General features: G+C 41.2%; 1 protein-coding gene across 5 annotated transcripts in view; it reads left to right on the top strand.

Moving 5' to 3' along the window:
- Atf7 (activating transcription factor 7) overlaps positions 1-19,933 on the top strand; it is a 105,358-nt gene that overhangs the window by 73,546 nt on the left and 11,879 nt on the right. For 4 of the 5 annotated variants that reach the window (XR_009058467.1, XM_057791497.1, XM_057791498.1 and 1 more), the window contains exons 5-9: positions 5,492-5,629; positions 16,074-16,231; positions 17,791-17,890; positions 18,393-18,506; positions 19,075-19,227. Coding sequence is in view for 4 of the 5 variants with exons in the window: in XM_057791497.1 (XP_057647480.1) it covers positions 5,492-5,629; positions 16,074-16,231; positions 17,791-17,890; positions 18,393-18,506; positions 19,075-19,227 (663 nt within the window). In the remaining variant the exon portion in view is untranslated. The remainder of the gene's footprint in view (positions 1-5,491; positions 5,630-16,073; positions 16,232-17,790; positions 17,891-18,392; positions 18,507-19,074; positions 19,228-19,933) is intronic. The other variant, XM_057791499.1, reaches the window with a different exon arrangement.

Raw genomic sequence — 19,933 nt, 5'->3', positions numbered from 1 at the left:
GTATTAAGGCCTGGACTGTTGCGCATATCTGACATCTAGCATCAGGTGGAGGTCTAGCTTTGGGTTCTGGGGTCTTAGCTAAGATCACTGTTACTTTTCCCACAGCCCCCTTAGTAATGTTTGTTTCCCATGTAAATATGACAGGGGCTAGAAAGATGGCTCAGTGGTAAAAGTGCTTGTTGGTCTTACAGAGCCCCAAGTTCAGTTCTCAGCACCCATGCTGGAGATCTGACACACATTTCTGGCTTCCTGTGGAATGAATATACACATATTGAACACAAAAACAATAATAAAAGTTTTGAAGAATATGAATTGGGCCGGGCGGTGGTGGCGCACGCCTTTAATCCCAGCACTCAAGAGGCAGAGGCAGGCCGATCTCTGTGAGTTCGAGGCCAGCTAGTTCCAGGAGAGGAACCAAAAGCTATGGAGAAACCCTGTCTCGAAAATTAAAAAAAAAATAAAATAAAATAAAAAAAAAAAACAATATGAATTGGGAGGTTGAAGTAGAGGATTACAGAACATTCAAGGTCACACCATGCTATATAGTAAATTCCAGGTCAGCTTGAACTACAGAGACACTGACTAAGGCAAACAAACAAAAGTATGAGTTACTCAGATTTTATTAGGTATCTTTTTTTTCTACCAATTTTCTTTGTCAGGGGTGGGCGGTGGCTAGAGATATAGCTCAGTGGTAGAGTCCTAACCCATGCAAGGGCCTGAACCTCCACACTTCCCACCACCAGTATAAGGAAACAGGCACCGCTGTCTGTAAACTGATTATTTGGGTAGTTTATTTATTTATCTATTTAGGGTCTTACTGATATGTAGCCCTGACGGGCCTCAAATTCCTAGACATCTGCCTACCTCTGTCTCCTGAGTGCTGGAATTACCAGCACTTGTTATTTTTATTCAGTTTTCCAGCCAACACATGTGTTGAATTTCCTCTTTTTTGTTTCTGTATGTAGGGTGTCGCATTCAAGTAGCTTCCTAACACTACTTAATAATTCCGCTGCAGCCCTTTAGTACACTTCCTCATGTTGTGCCGACCCCAACCATAAAGTTATTTTCATTGCTACTTCAGAACTGTAATTTTACTACTGTTAGGAATTGTAACGTGAGTATCTGATATGTAGTATATCTAATCTGCAACCCCTGTGAAAGGGTTGTTCAATCCCCACAGGTTGAGAACCGCTGACCCTAGGGCATTGGAGAAAAACGTTTTCAGCTGAGTGTGATGGTACACCTCTGCATTTGGCACACTTAAGAGGCCGAGGGAGAAGGATCACAAGTTTGAGACTCTGTCTGAAACTAAAATAAGGTTGTTCTCTTATGATCTTGCAAAAGTGATCAGTAAAAATAAACAAGTGTAGTCTTGAAAGACTTCAAAGATTCTTGTAGGGCTGGAGAGATGGCTCAGAGGTTAAGAGTATTGCCTGCTCTTCCAAAGGTCCTGAGTTCAATTCCCAGCAACCACATGGTGGCTCACAACCATCTGTAATGGAGTCTGGTGCCCTCTTCTGGCCTTCAGGCGTACATACAGACAGAATATTGTATACATAATAAATAAATAAATAAATATTTAAAAAAAAAAGAAATATGGAAAGATCAAGTTAGGTGTGGTAGTGTACCCCTGTAGCAAGAGGGTCACAAGTCACACCAGTGGTGGTGGCACACACTTTTAATCCCAGCACTTGGGAGGCAGAGGCAGGCAGTTCCATGTGAGTTTGAGGTCAGCCTGGTCTACAGAGTGAGTTCCAGGACAGCCAGGGCTACAGAGAAATCTTGTCTCAAAAAAAAATAAAAAAGACACAAGTTGTAGGCCAGTCTGGACTACACAGCAAGACCCTGTCCAAAGTAGTCAGGGGAGAAGAATGATCAGTTTACAGCTCTAAGAGATCTAATGCCTCTAGCCTCCATAGGCACCCACATACATGTGCACATGCCCACACAGAGACACATATGTAACATAATTAAAAATAATAATAAATCTTTAAAATCAGGTCTGTGATTACATCATACTTCAGAAAAGATTCCAATACATGTATATCAAGATGTATATTTTAATAATGCATGTACTTCATTGTTGTGTGGTATAAATGAGGACTCAACAAATTAGAAAAAGTTTCCACAAGAGCAGCATATTTATAACTGATGCTACCATCCGACTTAAATTGTGAAAATATAAGATACAGTATCACTGGTTCTCTTCAAAGTTCATAGCTATCTATGACAATATAAGATACAGTATCACTGGTTCTCTTCAAAGTTCATAGCTATCTATGACAATATAAGATACAGTATCACTGGTTCTCTTCAAAGTTCATAGCTATCTATCTATGACAATATAAGATACAGTATCACTGGTTCTCTTCAAAGTTCATAGCTATCTATCTATGACAATATAAGATACAGTATCACTGGTTCTCTTCAAAGTTCATAGCTATCTATCTATGACATGCTTTTTCATGCTCTCTCCTGGTGTGTGTGGTGTATGTTCCTGTGCAGGTGTGCTCATTTGTGTGAGTATATATGGAGACTAGAGGTTAATGCTGGGGGTCATTCTCAAGTGCCCCTCCACGTTTTGTTTTGCTTTTGTTTTAAGTGAAAGAGAAAGAGACAGAGAAAGACAAAAAGAGAGTGAGTGTGTGTGTGTGCACCTGTATTCACATGCATGCATATGTATGTCATGGCCTACATGTGCAAGCCATGAGACTTCTGCCTTTACCCTCTGAACCATCTCAGTGGCCCTTAAACCTCTGTTATTATTGTTTTGAAAGAGGCTTTTGCTATATAACACAGGCTGACTTGGAATTCTGTATGTAACTCAGGTTGTCCTCGAGTTCCTGATCTTTATATGTCAGCCTTCTAAGTGTTGGGAGTACATTTATACACCACCACACCTGGCATATCAAATTCAATAGGCAAATTCAAGAAAAATAGCTTCCCTGGGCTGGAAAGATGCAGATAAGGCACTTGGCACCAAACCAATGATCTGATCTCAGGACCCACACAGTGAAAGGGGATAATTGGAACTGGAGAGATTTCTTAGCAGGTAAAAGCCCGGACTGCTCTTTCAGAGGCCCTGGATTTGATTCCCAGCACCCACCTGGTGGCTCACAACCATCTGTAACTCCAGCTCCAAGGCATCCAACACCCTCTTCTGGCCTCCTTAGGCACTAGGCACACAAGTGGTACGCAAACATGCATGCAGGCAAAACATCCATACATGTAAAATTAAATTTTAAAATAAGGAACAAAGGCAAGAACTGGCTCTCAAAAGTTGTCCTCCAGCTTCCACATGCACACCGCAGCGCTACACTACACCGCAGCGCTAACTACACCGCAGCGCTACATACACCGCAGCGCTACATACACCGCAGCACTAACTTCACCGCAGCACTAACTACACACAGCGCTAACTACACCGCAGCGTTACATACACCGCAGCACTAACTACACCGCAGCGCTTGCTACACTACACCGCGGCGCTACACACACCGCAGCACACTTGATCCCAGCATGTACACACGTGAATAAATAAGAAGAAAAATAGAATTTAAAAATGTTAAAGTTTCCTGCTCATTGCTTTATCTTTCCTGCTGCCATTTTTTAGCTCACTTAACATTTTCCTTTGGTGATTCTCTCTCTCTGTCCAGGGGTGGCCTTTTCTTCCCCTTGATGAGAAGCACAGATGTGGTGGAGTCTTATCTCCAGGGGTATTTAATGATCCTGAAGCTTTCCCAAACCACAATCTTTATAGGAGATGGTTCTTGGGAATTCTAAAGGGAAGTTGTTTTTTTCTTAGAGGCTTCCCTTCCCATCAGTGTGTCTCAGAATGAGCTAAAGTGGCTCTGAGATTTAGGGACGTAGAAAAAGTAAAGCAGAAATAAAATCCTTTGGAGTTCCTCACCCTATGAGATGGAGAAGAATCATTGCTACCTCTTTAGTACAGTACACTGAATTAGTTTGCTGCTCAGGCTTCCAGAGGTGAAGGTAGCAAGCGATGTACATCTGTCATCCTAGCACTTGGGTGGAAAGATAATAAGTTCAAGAGTTCAAGGCCAGCCTAAGCTACACAGCTGAGACCATGTCTGGGGTTGGGAAAGTAGCAAAGAAAGTGGTAAGAATAAATTCCCCTTTCACCAAGAAGCCTAGGATATAGGAAGAAGAGAACAAAGGATCCACTTTGACATGAAGCTGGTACAGCATCAGGGTTCTTATATCAGATAGTTTACTATTCCCTGCAAAGCCATTTACAGCTGCCAATTAAGTCAGGTAGTGGCACCTCTGCCTGGAAAGTTATTTACTTTCTGGTTCCATTTTTTCATTGATGAGATGAGACCAGACTTTCCTTTCTTTGTTGTTTTTTTTTTTTTTTTTTTTTTTTTTTTTTTTGGTTTTTCGAGACAGGGTTTCTCTGTGGTTTTGGAGCCTGTCCTGGAACTAGCTCTGTAGACCAGGCTGGTCTCGAACTCACAGAGATCCACCTGCCTCTGCCTCCCAAGTGCTGGGATTAAAGGCGTGCGCCACCACCGCCCGGCTTTCCTTTCTTTGTTTATCCCCAAACCCTGTATGAAGTTTAGCCTCCTGCCCTAAACAGATTATGATCACCGTCTAACATGACAGGGTCCCCAGAAAAGATCTTTTCTATCTTTTTTTGCAGCACTTTAATGGCTAGTTTGTCTTCTCTTGCTTTTGGTAACTGGTTAATAACCAAGGCATTCTGGTTGCCAGAGAAAGTGTTCACAGTTCTCCAATGACCAGCAAAGCTGGTTGGGAATTGATAAGTAATTGATTCAGAAGTTCTTTTACTTTGCTGGGGGAAAATACTATAAATGTAGCATTTGCATGGATTTAAGTGGCATTTATTTTACGTGTCTTTAGGCATTACAAGTACTTGCTTTTAACTGATGTTATCTTCATTTTGTAGTTAGGGAACAGAAACCCCAAAAAGATACTGTGACTTGACCAGAGTCTACATAAAGCATGAATCTACATTTCTCTGGCACTTGGCAGCTCAGGGTTTTGACTGTTGTATAAGGGAGCAGGGCCCCTTGTTCCATCCCGCCAGCTAGCTTACACCCAAAATAATCACACAGAGATTGTATTAATTAAATCACTGCCTGGCCCATTATTTCTAGCCTCTTATTGGCTAAATCTCACATATTAGTTTAACCCATCTCCATTAATGTATATCGTCACTTGACTGTGGCTTACTGGCATGAGGCTAACCAGCGTCTATCTCAGGCAGGAGAACCATGGCGTCTGCCTGTCTATCCTTCTTCCCAGCATTCTGTTCGGTCTACTCTATCTTTCTAAATTCTGCCCTATCAAAAAGCCAAGGAAGTCTCTTTATTCAGCCAATGAAAGCAACGCACAAACAGAAAAACCTCCTACACCACTTGACCAAGAGCTGAACTTGGTGAAGCAAACGCCCTGACCTCATTACAAGCATCGTGAAACTGAACTCCACTTACTGTTTCCCCAACAGGGTGCTCCTGGGCCTCTTGACATGTCTCTGCCTTCTACACCAGACATCAAAATCAAAGAAGAGGAGCCAGTGGAGGTAGACTCATCGCCCCCCGACAGTCCTGCCTCTAGCCCCTGTTCCCCACCACTGAAAGAGAAGGTAAAATTCTTTCCCAGAAGTCATCCCAAATGTTAGTTTTGAGATGGCTCAGTGGTTAAGAGCACTGACTGCTCTTCCAGAGGTCCTGAGTTCAATTCCCAGCAACCACATAGTGGCTCCAAACCATCTGTAATGAGATCTGGCGCCCTCCTCTGGCGTGTGGGTATACATGGAGGCAGAAAGTTGTATACATAATAAATATATCTTTAAAAAAAAAATGGTATTCATAAATGGAAAAAGGTTGGCGGGCGGTGGTGGCACCGCACTCGGGAGGCAGAGGCAGGCGGATCTCTGTGAGTTCGAGACCAGCCGGGTCTACAAGAGCTAGTTCCAGGACAGGCTCCAAAACCACAGAGAAACCCTGTCTCGAAAAACCAAAAATAAGCCAGGCGGTGGTGGCGCACGCCTTTAATCTCAGCACTCGGGAGGCAGAGGCAGGCGGATCTCTGTGAGTTCGAGACCAGCCTGGTCTACAAGAGCTAGTGCCAGGACAGGAACCAAAAGCTACGGAGAAACCCTGTCTCGAAAAATCAAAAAAAAAAAAAAAGAAAAGAAAAACCAAAGATAGATAGATAGACAGACAGACAGACAGACAGACAGACAGACAGATAGATGGAAAAGGGTTGATTGGACTCAAAGGAATGAATGTCTTTTCTTTTGTTTCTTCTCTCTCTCTCTCTCTCTCTCTCTCTCTCTCTCTCTCTCTCTCTCTCTCTCTCTTTTTGATAGCATCTTATTGATGTAGCCCACGCTGGACTTGAACTCAATCCTCCTGCCCTAGTCTCCAAATATGCACTATGGATATGTCTATACATAATTTGAAAGGAATCTTAAATATTTAAGCAATGTAAATAAATTACACCTACTCAGTCATCTAATAATTACACTTCCAACTCCAAATTGAAGAGAGTTTGTTTTGTGTGTATACCAACAGAAATAAGTAAGAATGTTCATAAAAATGTTATTTTTTTTTCTGTTTGTTTTTTTTGTTGTTGTTGTTTGTTTGTTTTCTGTTTTTTGAGACAGGATTTCTCTATAGCTTTGAAGCCTGACCTGGAACTCTCTCTGTAGACCAGGCTGGCCTCGAACTCACAGAGATCCACCTGCCTCTGCCTCCTAAGTGCTGGGATTAAAGGCGTGTGTACCACCACTGCTCAGCATTATTCATTTTTTTTTTAAGTGTCTGGAAGCTGGAGAGATAACTTAGTAGGTAAAAGTGCTTGCTGTACAAGCATGGGAACTCAAGTTCAAATCCAGAAAATCTGGGTAAAGATACTACCCAGGTAAGTAGTATGTGCCTCTAATTCCAGTGCTTTTGCTGTGAGATAGCAGGTACAGATAGACAGAAGATACCTTTGGAAGCTGTCTAGCCTGTTGTTTACAGTGGTAAAAGAAGAATTCCTATCTCAAAACAAGGGGAGGAACAAACCAGTAGTTGTCCTCTGACCTCTACATGACCACACTCACACACAAACATACACATACCACATACACACATGTAGACAGAAGTTACTGCCCCACCATTTCCCAAATAATTGACATGGAGACTTAATATTAATTGTAAATTCTCAGCCAATAGCTCAGACTTATTATTAGCCAGCTCTTACATTTATGTTAACCCATATTTCTTATATATGCTCTGCCACACAACTTGGTACCTTTTTTTCAGTATGGCATGCCCATCTTACTTCTCGCCCTGCATCTCTGGCAACTCCCCTGACTTTACCCTTCTTTATCTTTATTTAGAATTCTCCTAATCTGGCTCTCCTGCCTAACCTTATTTTGTTCAGCTATTGGCCAGTCAGCTTCTTTATTAAACTAATCATAGCACATATATTCACAGTGTAAAGGAATATTCCACAGCATTTCCCCCTTTTGTCTAAATAAAAAAAAGGAAGGTTTTTTTTTTCCAAGACAGGGTTTCTCTGTGATTTTGGAGCCTGTCCTGGAACTAGCTCTTGTAGACCGGGCTGGTCTCGAACTCACAGAGATCTGCCTGCCTCTGCCTCCCAAGTGCTGGGATTAAAGGCGTGAGCCACCACCACCCAGCTAAAAAGGAAAGTTTTAACTTTAACAGAAAAATTATATACAGCTGCTGTGGGACAATGGTCTTGTGTTGTTTTAATAAAACGCTCATTGACCAGTAGCCAGGCAGGAAGTATAGGTGGGGCGACTGGGCAGGAAGTAGAGGCAGGGCAATGAGAACAGGAGAATTCTGGGAAGAGGAAAGATGCAATCTGCAGTCATCCAAACACAGAGGAAGCAAGATGAGAATGCCTTGCTGATAAAAAGGTACCAAGCCACATGGCTAACATAGACAAGAATTATGGGCTAATGTAAGTTATAAGAGTTAATAAGAAGCCTGAGCTAATAAGCCAACCAGTTTATAATTAATGTAGACCTCTGTGTGTCAACCTCTTTGAGATTGAATGGCTGTGGGACTGGGCAGGACAAAAAGCTCTGTCAACATACAACAAAAACAGTTATCAAGTAAGAATTACAGTTACACTATCCAGTCCATTTGTATTTGGCAATATTAGAGAAAATACTCTATTATCTATCTTATCTTGGTGGGTCTAAAGTTTTACATCTAATTTACCTTTTTATCATAATTAAGGAAAACTATAATTACAGCTATCTAGTCTTTAACTCCATCAAAGACCACAGAAGGGTAAAATGTTACCTAACGACAGGGACATTAGGCCACGTGGACAGTCACCCTAGGTTCCTCTAATGTTGGGGCATCCAACTTTGGCCTACAGGCTTAACATGTCTGACAAACTTTCCTGAGAAGCAGGGAATTTTGAAGGACTGTCCTACCTTATCTTGGCAAAGTTCAGCAGTTGCATTTCTTGCATCCTGCTGGTCCATTGGACAGTAACTGTCAGTAATTGAGGCAAGGGCAGTTTCTTTGCTCACATGCCTAGCTTTTGCCATAAAGAAAGCAAATTCCATATGGAGTTTCTTCTATGCCCATTATCTTCTCTGAAGCAAATTGGTGCTGCCAGGAACAGATGTGTCTCATTGTCATGAAAAACCTTAGGTAATTAAACATTAAATACCATATTCTTTAGGTCTTTGACATGATTAAAGACCATCTATCTATCTGAATTTATCTATGTATGACCTTGAAAACATACCTAACATGACTATAAATTTGATTTTATTTTAGGTAACTATTAATCTGTATTTCCTAATTATACATTACTTTTTTTTTGTTTTTTTTTTGTTTTTTTTTTTGTTTTGTTTTGTTTAAGACAGGGTTTCTCTGTAGCTTTGGAACCTGTCCTGGAAACTAGCTCTTTTAGACTAAGCTGGCCTCGAACTCACAGAGATCTGCCTATCTCTGCCTCTCGAGTACTGAGATTAAAAGCATGCACCTCCACCATATTGTATTTTTAAATAAATACAATACCTCCAAACAAGAGTAGAAACATACATACAGCATAACAAAATTAACTTTAAATTTGTATCAATAAACCAAAATACATACCAATGTAAAATATTTTTAGATTAATAGTTGTTTTTGGTTTAAGAGTAGATTTAATAATCCACCCTTTTATCCTATCATTTCTGTGCCCTATCCCCCTTTTTCCCTTAGAAAGAGATCTTTGAATTTAACTCCTGTATTTAGCTTTTTCCTGACTGTGACCACTAAAAATTTGTAACCAAACTCCTTAAATGATGACAACCATTTATACCGAATCTTTTGGGAATGCAGATGTCACTCTCTAGTTTACTTCTTGTTGTTTGTGGACACTGTTATCTTTGGGAGACCCTTGAGAAAATCAGGATAATTATTAGGCCTTGACTGAAATAGTTTGTGAGAATGGATCATCTTAGTCAGCAGCGTTGAAGCTGTTCTGGATGCTGAATCACCTGGGCCATCCGCTTTCATTGGTGTCTGGCCCCTGAAAATACATAAACTTTTAAAGGTAACATACATATCTGTATTAAAACAAGTATAGACTGTATTGTATACAAATCAGCCAAAGATGATTTTTGTGTTACATGTTTGAGCAGGTGTCTTGTATACACATGTCTTGTAATTCTTCTAGGTTTATTTCTTTGTGTCTGTAATCAGGATTTCAAGAAAGTCTTCCTCAGTGAAACCTGATCATCCTTAACCTTGAACAAATCCACAGCCTCTCATTTTCTGTAGAAATAAAAGCATAACCTCTTCCTATTGCTGCCTGGGGGACAGACACTCCAGACAGTGCAGGGCTCGAAAGGAATCCACAGCATCAGGATACACTAGACTTTTCTATCTGAAAGGGTTAGGAAAAAAGACACTTACACACTCTCTTAATGGTTTCCTTCAAACCTTTATTTATTTTTTTTTGTATTCTCTTATTTCTTCTCTCATTCTTGATGTTTTCTAACTCTGTCTTTACTCTTTTTTTTTTTAAAGATTTATTTATTATGTATACAACATTCCTTCCTTGTATGCTTGCATGCCAGAAGAGGGCGCCAGATCTCATTGTAGATGGCTGTGAGCCACCATGTGGTTGCTGGGAATTGAACTCAGGACCTCTGGAAGAGCAGGCAGTGCTCTTAACCTCTGAGCCATCTCTCCAGCCCTCTGTCTTTACTCTTGATGTTTCCCTCTAACTCACTTTGATGTCTTCCTTCTAGCCCATTTTAACTCTTTCTAGCTCTGTCTCTAGATACAGCTTATATACCCCAGCAAAATCTTTTAGGTAATATAAAAATTACAGTGTGGTTACATTCAGTTATTCGAGTGAATTATTATAATGAATACAGGTAAAAACATGTTTTTTATCTCCCTTACATGATTAAAAACAAAGTCATCCCAATAACCCACATACATTTACATCTAAGTACTTGTTACAGATTACAGAATATGAGCAAGTATTTTTCTCAGCCAGCTCTTTATTGGCAGGCTGCACATTGCTGTTACAAAGAAAGAATCAATCATTTTACTATTTATCTTGAAAAGTAATCTTATAAAGAATCTTAAAGAGATCACAAACCTACACATTTATACATAAAAACCATCAGCCATCTATATTTAAGTCTTTAGGGTGCATACTCACTCATCAGTAGTTTCTTATATCAGAAGATTGGGGCCAGAAATGGGCACAAGGAATTAACCATCACTTTTGGTCACCAACCAACCCTGGCAAGGAAAGTATGTCAGTTGGGCTGCTTTGTATTTTGACCCTCACTTAATGAATTTATAGCTCGGCTATGTGTCCTTGTGAACTTTGGATTTTTTTTTTTTTTTTTTTTGGTTTTTTTATCTAAGGCTATTATCAAAGCATCTGTTCTAACCTTTTTTTTTTTTTGTTTTGTTTTGTTTTGTTTTTTGTTTTTTGTTTTTTTCGAGACAGGGTTTCTCTGTGGCTTTGGAGCCTGTCCTGGAACTAGCTCTTGTAGACCAAGCTGGTCTCGAACTCACAGAGATCCGCCTGCCTCTGCCTCCCGAGTGCTGGGATTAAAGGCGTGCGCCACCATGTTCTAACCTTAAGTTATTTTGGAGCTTTGTTACAGCTATTGATGCACACCAAAATCTATGACTGCATCTTTCAGCATTAAGATTAAAGGAATTTGAGCCAGCCTGGCTCTGGAAGTCAATTGTTTTCCTTAATCATTAACTTGAGCCACAATCTATACAGCTCCTTTACATTTATTTTTATTCATCAAAACTCTGTATATGCTAACATTATTATTATTAATTAGACAGTACAGCTTAGAAAAGAGTTATCTTCGGTGACAATACACAGGTAAAAATGCCCAGTAGAACAGGATGTATCCTTGAGATAGACACATTACATTACAGGCAGTGGGGTCTCCCTACACCCACTCACACCGTACCAGATACCAGAGAAAGATAGCAACATGTAAAGGCACAGCAGAAACAAAAGACACTCTGGGATCTGTGGTCTTGCCTAACCAAGATTCACCCATCAGAAGAGTTTCTTCCTGGTGGGCTGACACCTTGAACTTCAATTGCTACCTGCTACTCCTTTGGTGTGACCCCTGACATCATCTTCCCCAAAGTAACATATCTTTTGACATAATTTTTTTTTTTTTTTTTTTTTTTTTTTTTGGTTTTTCGAGACAGGGTTTCTCTGTGGCTTTGGAATCTGTCCTGGAACTAGCTCTGATAGACCAGGCTGGTCTCGAACTCACAGAGATCCACCTGCCTCTGCCTCCCAAGTGCTGGGATTAAAGGTTGACTTAAATTTTGAAGTCAAGATATTTTTAAAATATATAGGTTCTGGCTGGGCGGTGGTGGCGCATGCCTTTAATATATATATATATATATATATATATATATATATATTATATATATATATAGAGAGAGAGAGAGAGGTTTGTTTAATCTAGTACCTTTTATAACCCAATGTCTCTTAGCAGCAAAAAAAAATTTAAAGACAGCACAATAACATAGAATCCAGACTTTTTGTGTATTTTTCATCTTTGCTTAGCTTATTTCTTTCATATTATTTTATTCCCTTTTTAAGGACTTTATTATTTTAAAACTATATATATTTTATGACTGTCTATACTGTCTTTTTTCTCTCCCAAACCTATGTATATTTTTAAACACATTGTAACCTGTTTAGAGTGGTTTTTTTTTATCCAAATCTCTCTTTATTACATATCTGTAATCTTTTTCTAACTGCATGAGCCTTTAAACTGTTAAGCAGTATGGCTAGGAGCAAAGCCTCTCCTTTGGCGGCTAGCTCCACTCCACACAGTTCCCTGGAAGGTACCTGAGGGAGAGCCAATTTACCGTCCCAACTCAGGGGAGTTTGGGGGTCCACTCTGCCAAGTAGTGCACCTCCTACTGCTCATAAACCCCATTTAAGTTTTTGGTAGAAGGGCCTCTTAAAAGAGTCGTGTTAATTTTTTTGTCACTAGCACTGAGCCAGAAACCCATCTCTTAAAGGAACCATGTCTCTGCTTCTCTCTAGCAAACAGCCTACCTGAGAAAAGGTGGTTACCAAGAAGCCATGCTTGAACCTGTTTTTGTGTTTAGAATCCTTTTTTTTAAGCTTTGTCAGGCCTTATATGGAAATTCTGGCCCCACATTGGCCATTTGTAAGTAGAGTTTTCCTGTGCTGCAGTTGCTCTCAAATAAACACGCTGAGGCTGATATTAATTATAAATGCTAGCTAGCTAGCTCTTACATTTATGTTAATCCATATTTCTTATCTATGCTTTTTACTTGGCTTAATACCTTTTTTTAGTATGGCATGCCCAACTTGCTTCTGTCTCTGCATCTCTGGCAACTTCCCTGACTCTGTCCTTCTTCATCCCAGAATTCTTCTAGTCTGGCTCTCCTGCCTAAACCCTATTTTGTTCAGCTATTGGCCAGGAGTATCAATCAACCAAAAGCTGGTGATGTAGCTAGGGATGGCAGTTGCTTAGTGTTCACAATGCCTGGATTCCATTGCAACAACAAACAAATAGTGGTATATTTCTGCCTCTGCCTCCCAAGTGCTTGGATTAAAGGCATGCACCACTACTGCCCTACTGACAGATAGTGATATGTGTGGCATTAGATGAACCAGGCTGAAGATGAAGTTTAGTGGCAGAGTACCTGCCTATCCTGTGTAAGGCTGTGGGCTCAATCCTGAGTATCATAGAAAGAAAAGAGGAGAGGAGGGCGAGGGAGAGGGAAGAATGAAGGAGAGAATTAGAAGGTGAGTGGATGGATGGTCGGAAGGAATACATAACAATATACATAAATTTCACAAACAGTGAATAACAGGACCTGTTTTAGATCAGCCTGGAGAATACAAAATGCTGCTGTCACAAAGAGGATCCCACAATGGGGACAAAGAGAGAGGGGATAAACAGAACAGTGGGTACCTCTCATGATGGTAGAATGTGAATCAGGAAAGGACAGAGGAAAATTTTCTTGGGTGCTGGAAATGATCTCCATCCTGATTTTGCTTATGCAAAAGTAATTTCATTGTAATGACTTTAGATTAATTATATTTCGGTAAGTAAAAAAGAAGTCAGGTATGGTGGCACATGCTTTTAATCACAGCACTTGGGAGGCAGAGGTAGGTGGATCTCTGTGAGTTCAAGGCCAGTCTATTTTATATAGTGAATTCTGGGTCAGGGTTATATAATAGAACATTGAGTTTTTGTTTTTGTTTTGTTTTTGTTTTGTTTTGTTTTTTGTTTTTGTTTTTCGAGACAGGGTTTCTCTGTAGCTTTGGTGCCTGTCCTGGAACTAGCTCTTGTAGACCAGGCTGGCCTCGAACTCACAGAGATCCGCCTGCCTCTGCCTCCCGAGTGCTGGGATTAAAGGCGTGCGCCACCACCGCCCGGCTGAGTTTTTGTTTTTTAAAAAGAAAGAAAAAAAAAAGAGAAACTAGGCATAGTAGTGCACACCTAACATCCCAACACTTGGGAGGTCAAAACAAAGATCAGGAATTCCAGGTTATCCTTGGTTACTTGGTGAATTCAAAGCCAGCCTGGGATGGACTGTATAGGGTAAAGGATCTTCTGACAGCCTAAGTTTGATCCCCAGGACCTGCATGGTGGAAGGAGAGAATTGACTTCTGTAAGTTATTCTCTGATTTCCATAAGCCTCCGGCCACAGATAAATAAATGTATTTTTTAATACAAAAAAAGAGATAAACCGTGTATTCATTAATTGCACATGTCTTTTAGTCAGGGTTATTAGTGATGTGATGAAGCACCATGACCAAAGCAACTTAGGGAGGAAAGTTTGTTTGACTCACACTTCCACATTGCAGTTCATCATCAAGGAAGTCAGAACGGGCAGGAACCTAGAGGCAGGGGCTGATGCAGTGGCCAGAGGGGAGTGCTGAGTGCTGCTTGCTGGCTTGTGCCTCATGATTTTCTCAGCCTTCTTTCTTATAGAGCCCAGGACCACCCACAATGGACTGGGCCCTACCCCATCAACCACTAATTTTAAAAAATGCTGTACAGGCTTACCTACAGCCAGATCTTATGGAGGTATTTTCTCAATTGAGGTTCCCTCCTTTCAAATAGCTCTAGCTTGTGTCAAGTTGACATAAAACTATCCAGCACAAGACATTAAACTATTAGGAAAAAATTCCTCCCAGAGGGAAATAACGTAAAGGGATTATTTGTAAAAGTAGTTACTTTTGGTGGTTGTTTTGTTTTAAACCTTTTTTTGAGATAGTCTCATAATGTAGCCCCAAGTTGCCCTCCAACTCACAGTAACACTCATGCCTCAGCTTTCCAGTGCATCCTCCACCACACTAGTGTCCTGGAACTCATTTGTAACCACCTACCTCTCCTCCTGAGTACTGGGATTAAAGGTGTGTGCCACCTTTTTTGTTGTTGTTTTGTTTTGTTTTGTTTTTTGAGACAGGGTTTCTGTATAACCCTGGCTGTCCTGGAACTCGCTCTATAGACCAGGCTGGCCTTGAACTCACAGAGATTTGCCTGCCTCTGCCTTCCAGAGTGCTGGGATTAAAGGCGTGTGTCACCACCACCTGGCTTGTATACCTATTTTTAAAGACCATTTTCTTTGACATATAATACATATACACAGTGGTGCATACACTGTAATTATAGAACCCTCCGACTTTCCAAAAAGTGAATAATCTGTAGTAATCAGCACCCAGATCAAAATCAGATGATATTAGACCTTTAGAAGTCCACTTATGTGGATCTCTGTGAGTTCGAGGCCAGCCTGGTCTACAAGAGCTAGTTCCAGGACTACAACGAAAAACCAAAAAAAGAAAGAGAGAGAGAGAGAGAGAGAGAGAGAGAGAGAGAGAGAGAGAGAGAGAGAGAGAAAGAAAACAAAACAAAAACCACCACCCAGAAGTCCACTTCTGTCTCCCCCCCAGTCTCTACTGTCCTGCCAGTGTTAGTTTTAATGTGTACAGTGGAGAGAACATCTGTGCCTTGTCTTACTTAGAATTGAATCTGACTTGTTAAGTTCTCAAAGCTACCTTCTCCATAAATATTAGCTGTCTCCCTCCTTCCCCTTTCTGTAGGCAGCTAATTTCTGGAGACTTTCTAGAGATGCTTTCAAGGTCTAAGGTCCTAACTAGTTAACAATGAGAAGCACGATGTCAGGCTTCTGTAGACCCTGCTTGATGAAGTCTCTTGGACACACTGGACTGCCCCACCACCAGTGCACCTTTATTTCCTCAGGGGAAGTCACAGGACACTCAGTATTGTTTAGAATAGTGTAGAAAATCCCTGGAATTTACATGATACTGTAATGTTATAGGTTTTATAAATGTTATAGCATTTCTCCAAAGATTTCAAATGATTTTTCCAAATGATCTTAAATCATTGTCCCTACTGAGTGGGTGAAGTGTGGAAACGTGACTGTGATGGAATTGGGTTCCAATTATTTGTAACTAATGCTCTTTCAGTGAAAAGCCCAACAGTGTATTTCCCTATACACAGTTCTTAAAGCTTTTTGAAATTTGTTGTCCCCTCTCCCTAGGAAGTTGCCACAAAACCTGTTGTGATTTCTACCCCTACACCCACCATCGTACGTCCTGGCTCCCTGCCGCTCCACTTAGGTTATGATCCACTTCATCCGACTCTTCCTTCCCCAACCTCTGTCATCACACAGGCTCCACCATCTAACAGGCAAATGGGGTAAGTAGGAGAGTAGGAGAAACCGTGGAATCTGGATTTACTTTGGTTTTTTTTTTTTTTTTTTTTTTTTTTTTTTTTTTTTTGAGACAGGGTTTCTCTGTAGCTTTGGAGCCTGTCCTGGAACTAGCTCTTGTAGACCAGGCTGGCCTCAAACTCACAGAGATCCGCCTGCCTCTGCCTCCCGAGTGCTGGGATTAAAGGCGTGCGCCACCACTGCCCTGCTTCCTTTGGTTTTTTTGAAGCAGTTTCTCTATATAGCCCTGTAGACTAGCCTGGCTTTGAACTCAGAGATCCACCTGCCTCAGCCTCCCGAGTACTGAGGTTAAAGTGTCTACCACCACCACTAGGCATTGTTTTTTAAGGATTTATTCTTTATCTTTTAAAATTATGTGTAGATGTGTGTGACTTCCTCTGGGTATATTCACATAAGTATGGATACCCTCAGTGAGCTGCCCAATGTGGCTGCTATAAACTGAACTGATCTTCTGTAATATATGAAGAACCATCTCCAGCCCTTCTGAATCTCTTTCTATGTTTTGAAATTATTTGATAAAAATAGAAACTGTCTGTTGTTGTTCTCAGATTTATTGTTGTTTTAAGACATGATCTTTCTAAGTAGCCAAGGCTGGCTCAAATTCTCATCATCCTTCTTCTACCTCCTGAATGCTGGGGATTACAGGTATATGCTACTGAAGCTGGATCCAGCAAATTTTTGTTGTTGTTGTTTTGTTTTTGTTTTTGAGACAGGGTTTCTCTGTAGCTTTGGAACCTATCCTGGAATTTGCTCTATAGGCCAGGCTAGCCTTGAACTCACAGAGATCCACCTGTCTCTGCTTCCTGAATGCTGGGATTAAGGCATGCACTACCACCTGGCTTAGCAATTTATTTATACATGCCCAAGAAAAGAGTTATTAAGATTGTTTCCTAAAATAAAACATTTTCAAAAAAATTATTTGCTGGGGGGCTGGAGAGATGGCTCAGTGGTTAAGAGCATTGCCTGCTCTTCCAAAGGTCCTGAGTTCAAATCCCAGCAACCACATGGTGGCTCACAACTATCTGTAATGAGGTCTGGTGCCCTCTTCTGGCCTACAGGCAGAATATTGTATACATAATAAATAAAATGAATTATTTAAAAAAAATTATTTGCTGGAGATGTTTCTTTAATTATCCCAAATTCCTAATAGAGTTACTTCCCGGACATTAAATTCGATTCATTTGAAAGATATAAAGTTGTTGCCAGACTGTAGAACTAGAAAAGTAGCTCACATGTCCAAGGTCCTGTTAATCCCCAGCACCAAAAAGCCACCAAGTCTTTGCAGACTAAGGCAAGTAGACTGGGGCTTGTTTGACATGTTCTAAAATACTTCTGTTAAAACCCTAGGACAAAAGCAGACTGTCATTTCTCTCCATTTTTCCCATGTTCAGAAGGATGCCAAGATTTAATAGTGCTGTTCTATACCTTTCTTAATGAGAAGACTATTAAAAGTATCTAATTACAGGAGGAAAGACCAACAGGCAAAAGGTGGAGATTGTGATATCTCCCTTCATTTCTCCCGCAGATCTCCTACTGGCTCCCTCCCTCTCGTCATGCATCTTGCTAACGGACAGACCATGCCTGTGCTGCCAGGGCCTCCAGTACAGATGCCTTCTGTTATTTCGGTGGGTTTTGTAGTTGGGGCAGCCAAACCTACCAGCACACTGATCCCTCCCTTCCACCTGAATGATCATAACCAGAGGACCCCCCCACCAGGGAAATGTGGACCTGGACTGTTTTAGTTGTATGTGGCAGTTTGCCCAAACTCTTCACTAACCTCTGCCAGCCCAGCACTGTGAAACACTAGACAAAGAATCATCTGGACAGTTGGCTTCTAGTCAAGGAATTAATCTTGCCAACCTGCTGATTGGTTGATTTCACTTGGCACACAGCTTCTCCGGCACTGTGCACCGCTTTCCTAAAGATACATCTCTAGCCCTTCCCACGGAAGATGTCCCCACACTAAAGAATGAGAACGTTTACTCTGTGACACTCCTCAGGGAAGGTATTTCCGAGGCTGTTTCTACAAGTCCTGTGAGCAGATCACACAGAACAGGCCCTGACATGCCAATCTCAAAAACACTCCATTGGGAACCAATGCTTCCATGTCTCCTTCTCTTCACTTAGCTGGCCAGACCTGTGTCCATGGCGCCCCACATTCCCGGGATACCTGGCCCACCGGTCAGCAGTAGTGGCTCCATTTCTCCATCTGGCCACCCCATGCCATCAGAAGCCAAGATGGTGAGTCCATTTCGGCCTAGGGCAGTGTTGACCTTCTAAAAGAAGTAGTTATCAGTCTAGATTTTTCAAGGGAACTGAGCACATGAACCTTCTGAAGGTTGAATACATCCTTCTGTGGGCTTGGAAAAGACCCTGATTCCTAAGTCCGGTCCCCACCCTGATAGCCTGGCACAGGTCATGGCACAGAAGAAGCAGCACAGATTGTTTGGAATGGAACACTTGCCATTTCAGTTCCAGAGTGACAGATGGAGGGAGGGAGGGAGTGGGCAGGGAGCTGGCCAAGTGGTGAGCGGCTTTAACCAGCGTCTGGCCAGATTCCAGGAGAGCTCTCATCTGGGTCCATCGCTTCCACAAGCCCTGTCCCCAGCTGTGCCCAGGATGAGAGCCAGGGAACAAAGTAGGCATTTTAGGGGTCCAGGTGCATATTTTCTCTCCCTGCCATTCTCTTTTAGTTCCTCTGTTAAGAGAAAATTAGAGTGAGAATTTTAGGTATAAGGTCAGTAATATAAGTTTATCCTGTCCTTGGCAAAATCTCACCCTTGTCTTTTTAAACAATCTTTCCATACAGAGACTAAAAGCCACTCTGACCCACCAAGTCTCTTCCGTCAATGGAGGTTGTGGAATGGTGGTGGGTACTGCCAGCACCATGGTGACAGCCCGTCCAGAGCAGAACCAGATCCTCATTCAGCACCCTGATACCCCATCCCCTGCCCAGCCACAGGTCAGTTGTGCCCTTATTCTTTATGTTATAGCTGATTTTCAAGATGCATGAACTAAGAGAAGAATACATTAATAAATTTAAATTTCTGGGTATCCTGCTACTTTGGATGTTTTTGGTAGGCTGACTATAGTGACACAAACTATGTTCATCTGCCTACCTCTGTGTTAAACATCAGTGCAAGCAGCATGAATTACGCAGAGCTGTTGCAGAGAAGGCCTCTGTATTTCCCATATATGAATGATAATCTATATAGATTCTTAGATGATAGAGACTCATATTAAGCCACATCACGCACTAAACAAAGGAAGCCTCTGAATCTCTTGCTTATCTGTTAAAAGTTATCAGTTACCTGATTAGATTTTATAACAGAAAGCACATTATAAGAATATATTAATACAATATGGTATTATAATAGTGAAATATAGTTCATTAGAAGTAAGAAAACATACCAAAAAATCCTCATTGCCAATCTAATAATTCCTTTTTATCACAAAGAAATGAAAATTTAAAAAAAAATTTAAAGTCAGCAGAGGTCCCATTTAGTTGCCCAATTTCTTCTCAAAGAAGTCTCTGTTTTAATGCGGTTCTTTAGGAACTGAATAGCTTCGGTTCTCATAATTGTCTGCACTGGACAGGTGACAGTGACCTGGGATTGGTTTCTAGAGGTACATTCACTGCCCAGTCTCTCTTCACTGATGTCACCACC

Source organism: Chionomys nivalis, chromosome 17 (assembly GCF_950005125.1).
Source record: "Chionomys nivalis chromosome 17, mChiNiv1.1, whole genome shotgun sequence".
In the NCBI taxonomy this organism is placed as follows: domain Eukaryota; kingdom Metazoa; phylum Chordata; class Mammalia; order Rodentia; family Cricetidae; genus Chionomys; species Chionomys nivalis.
This window is presented reverse-complemented; position numbering and strand designations above follow the sequence as displayed.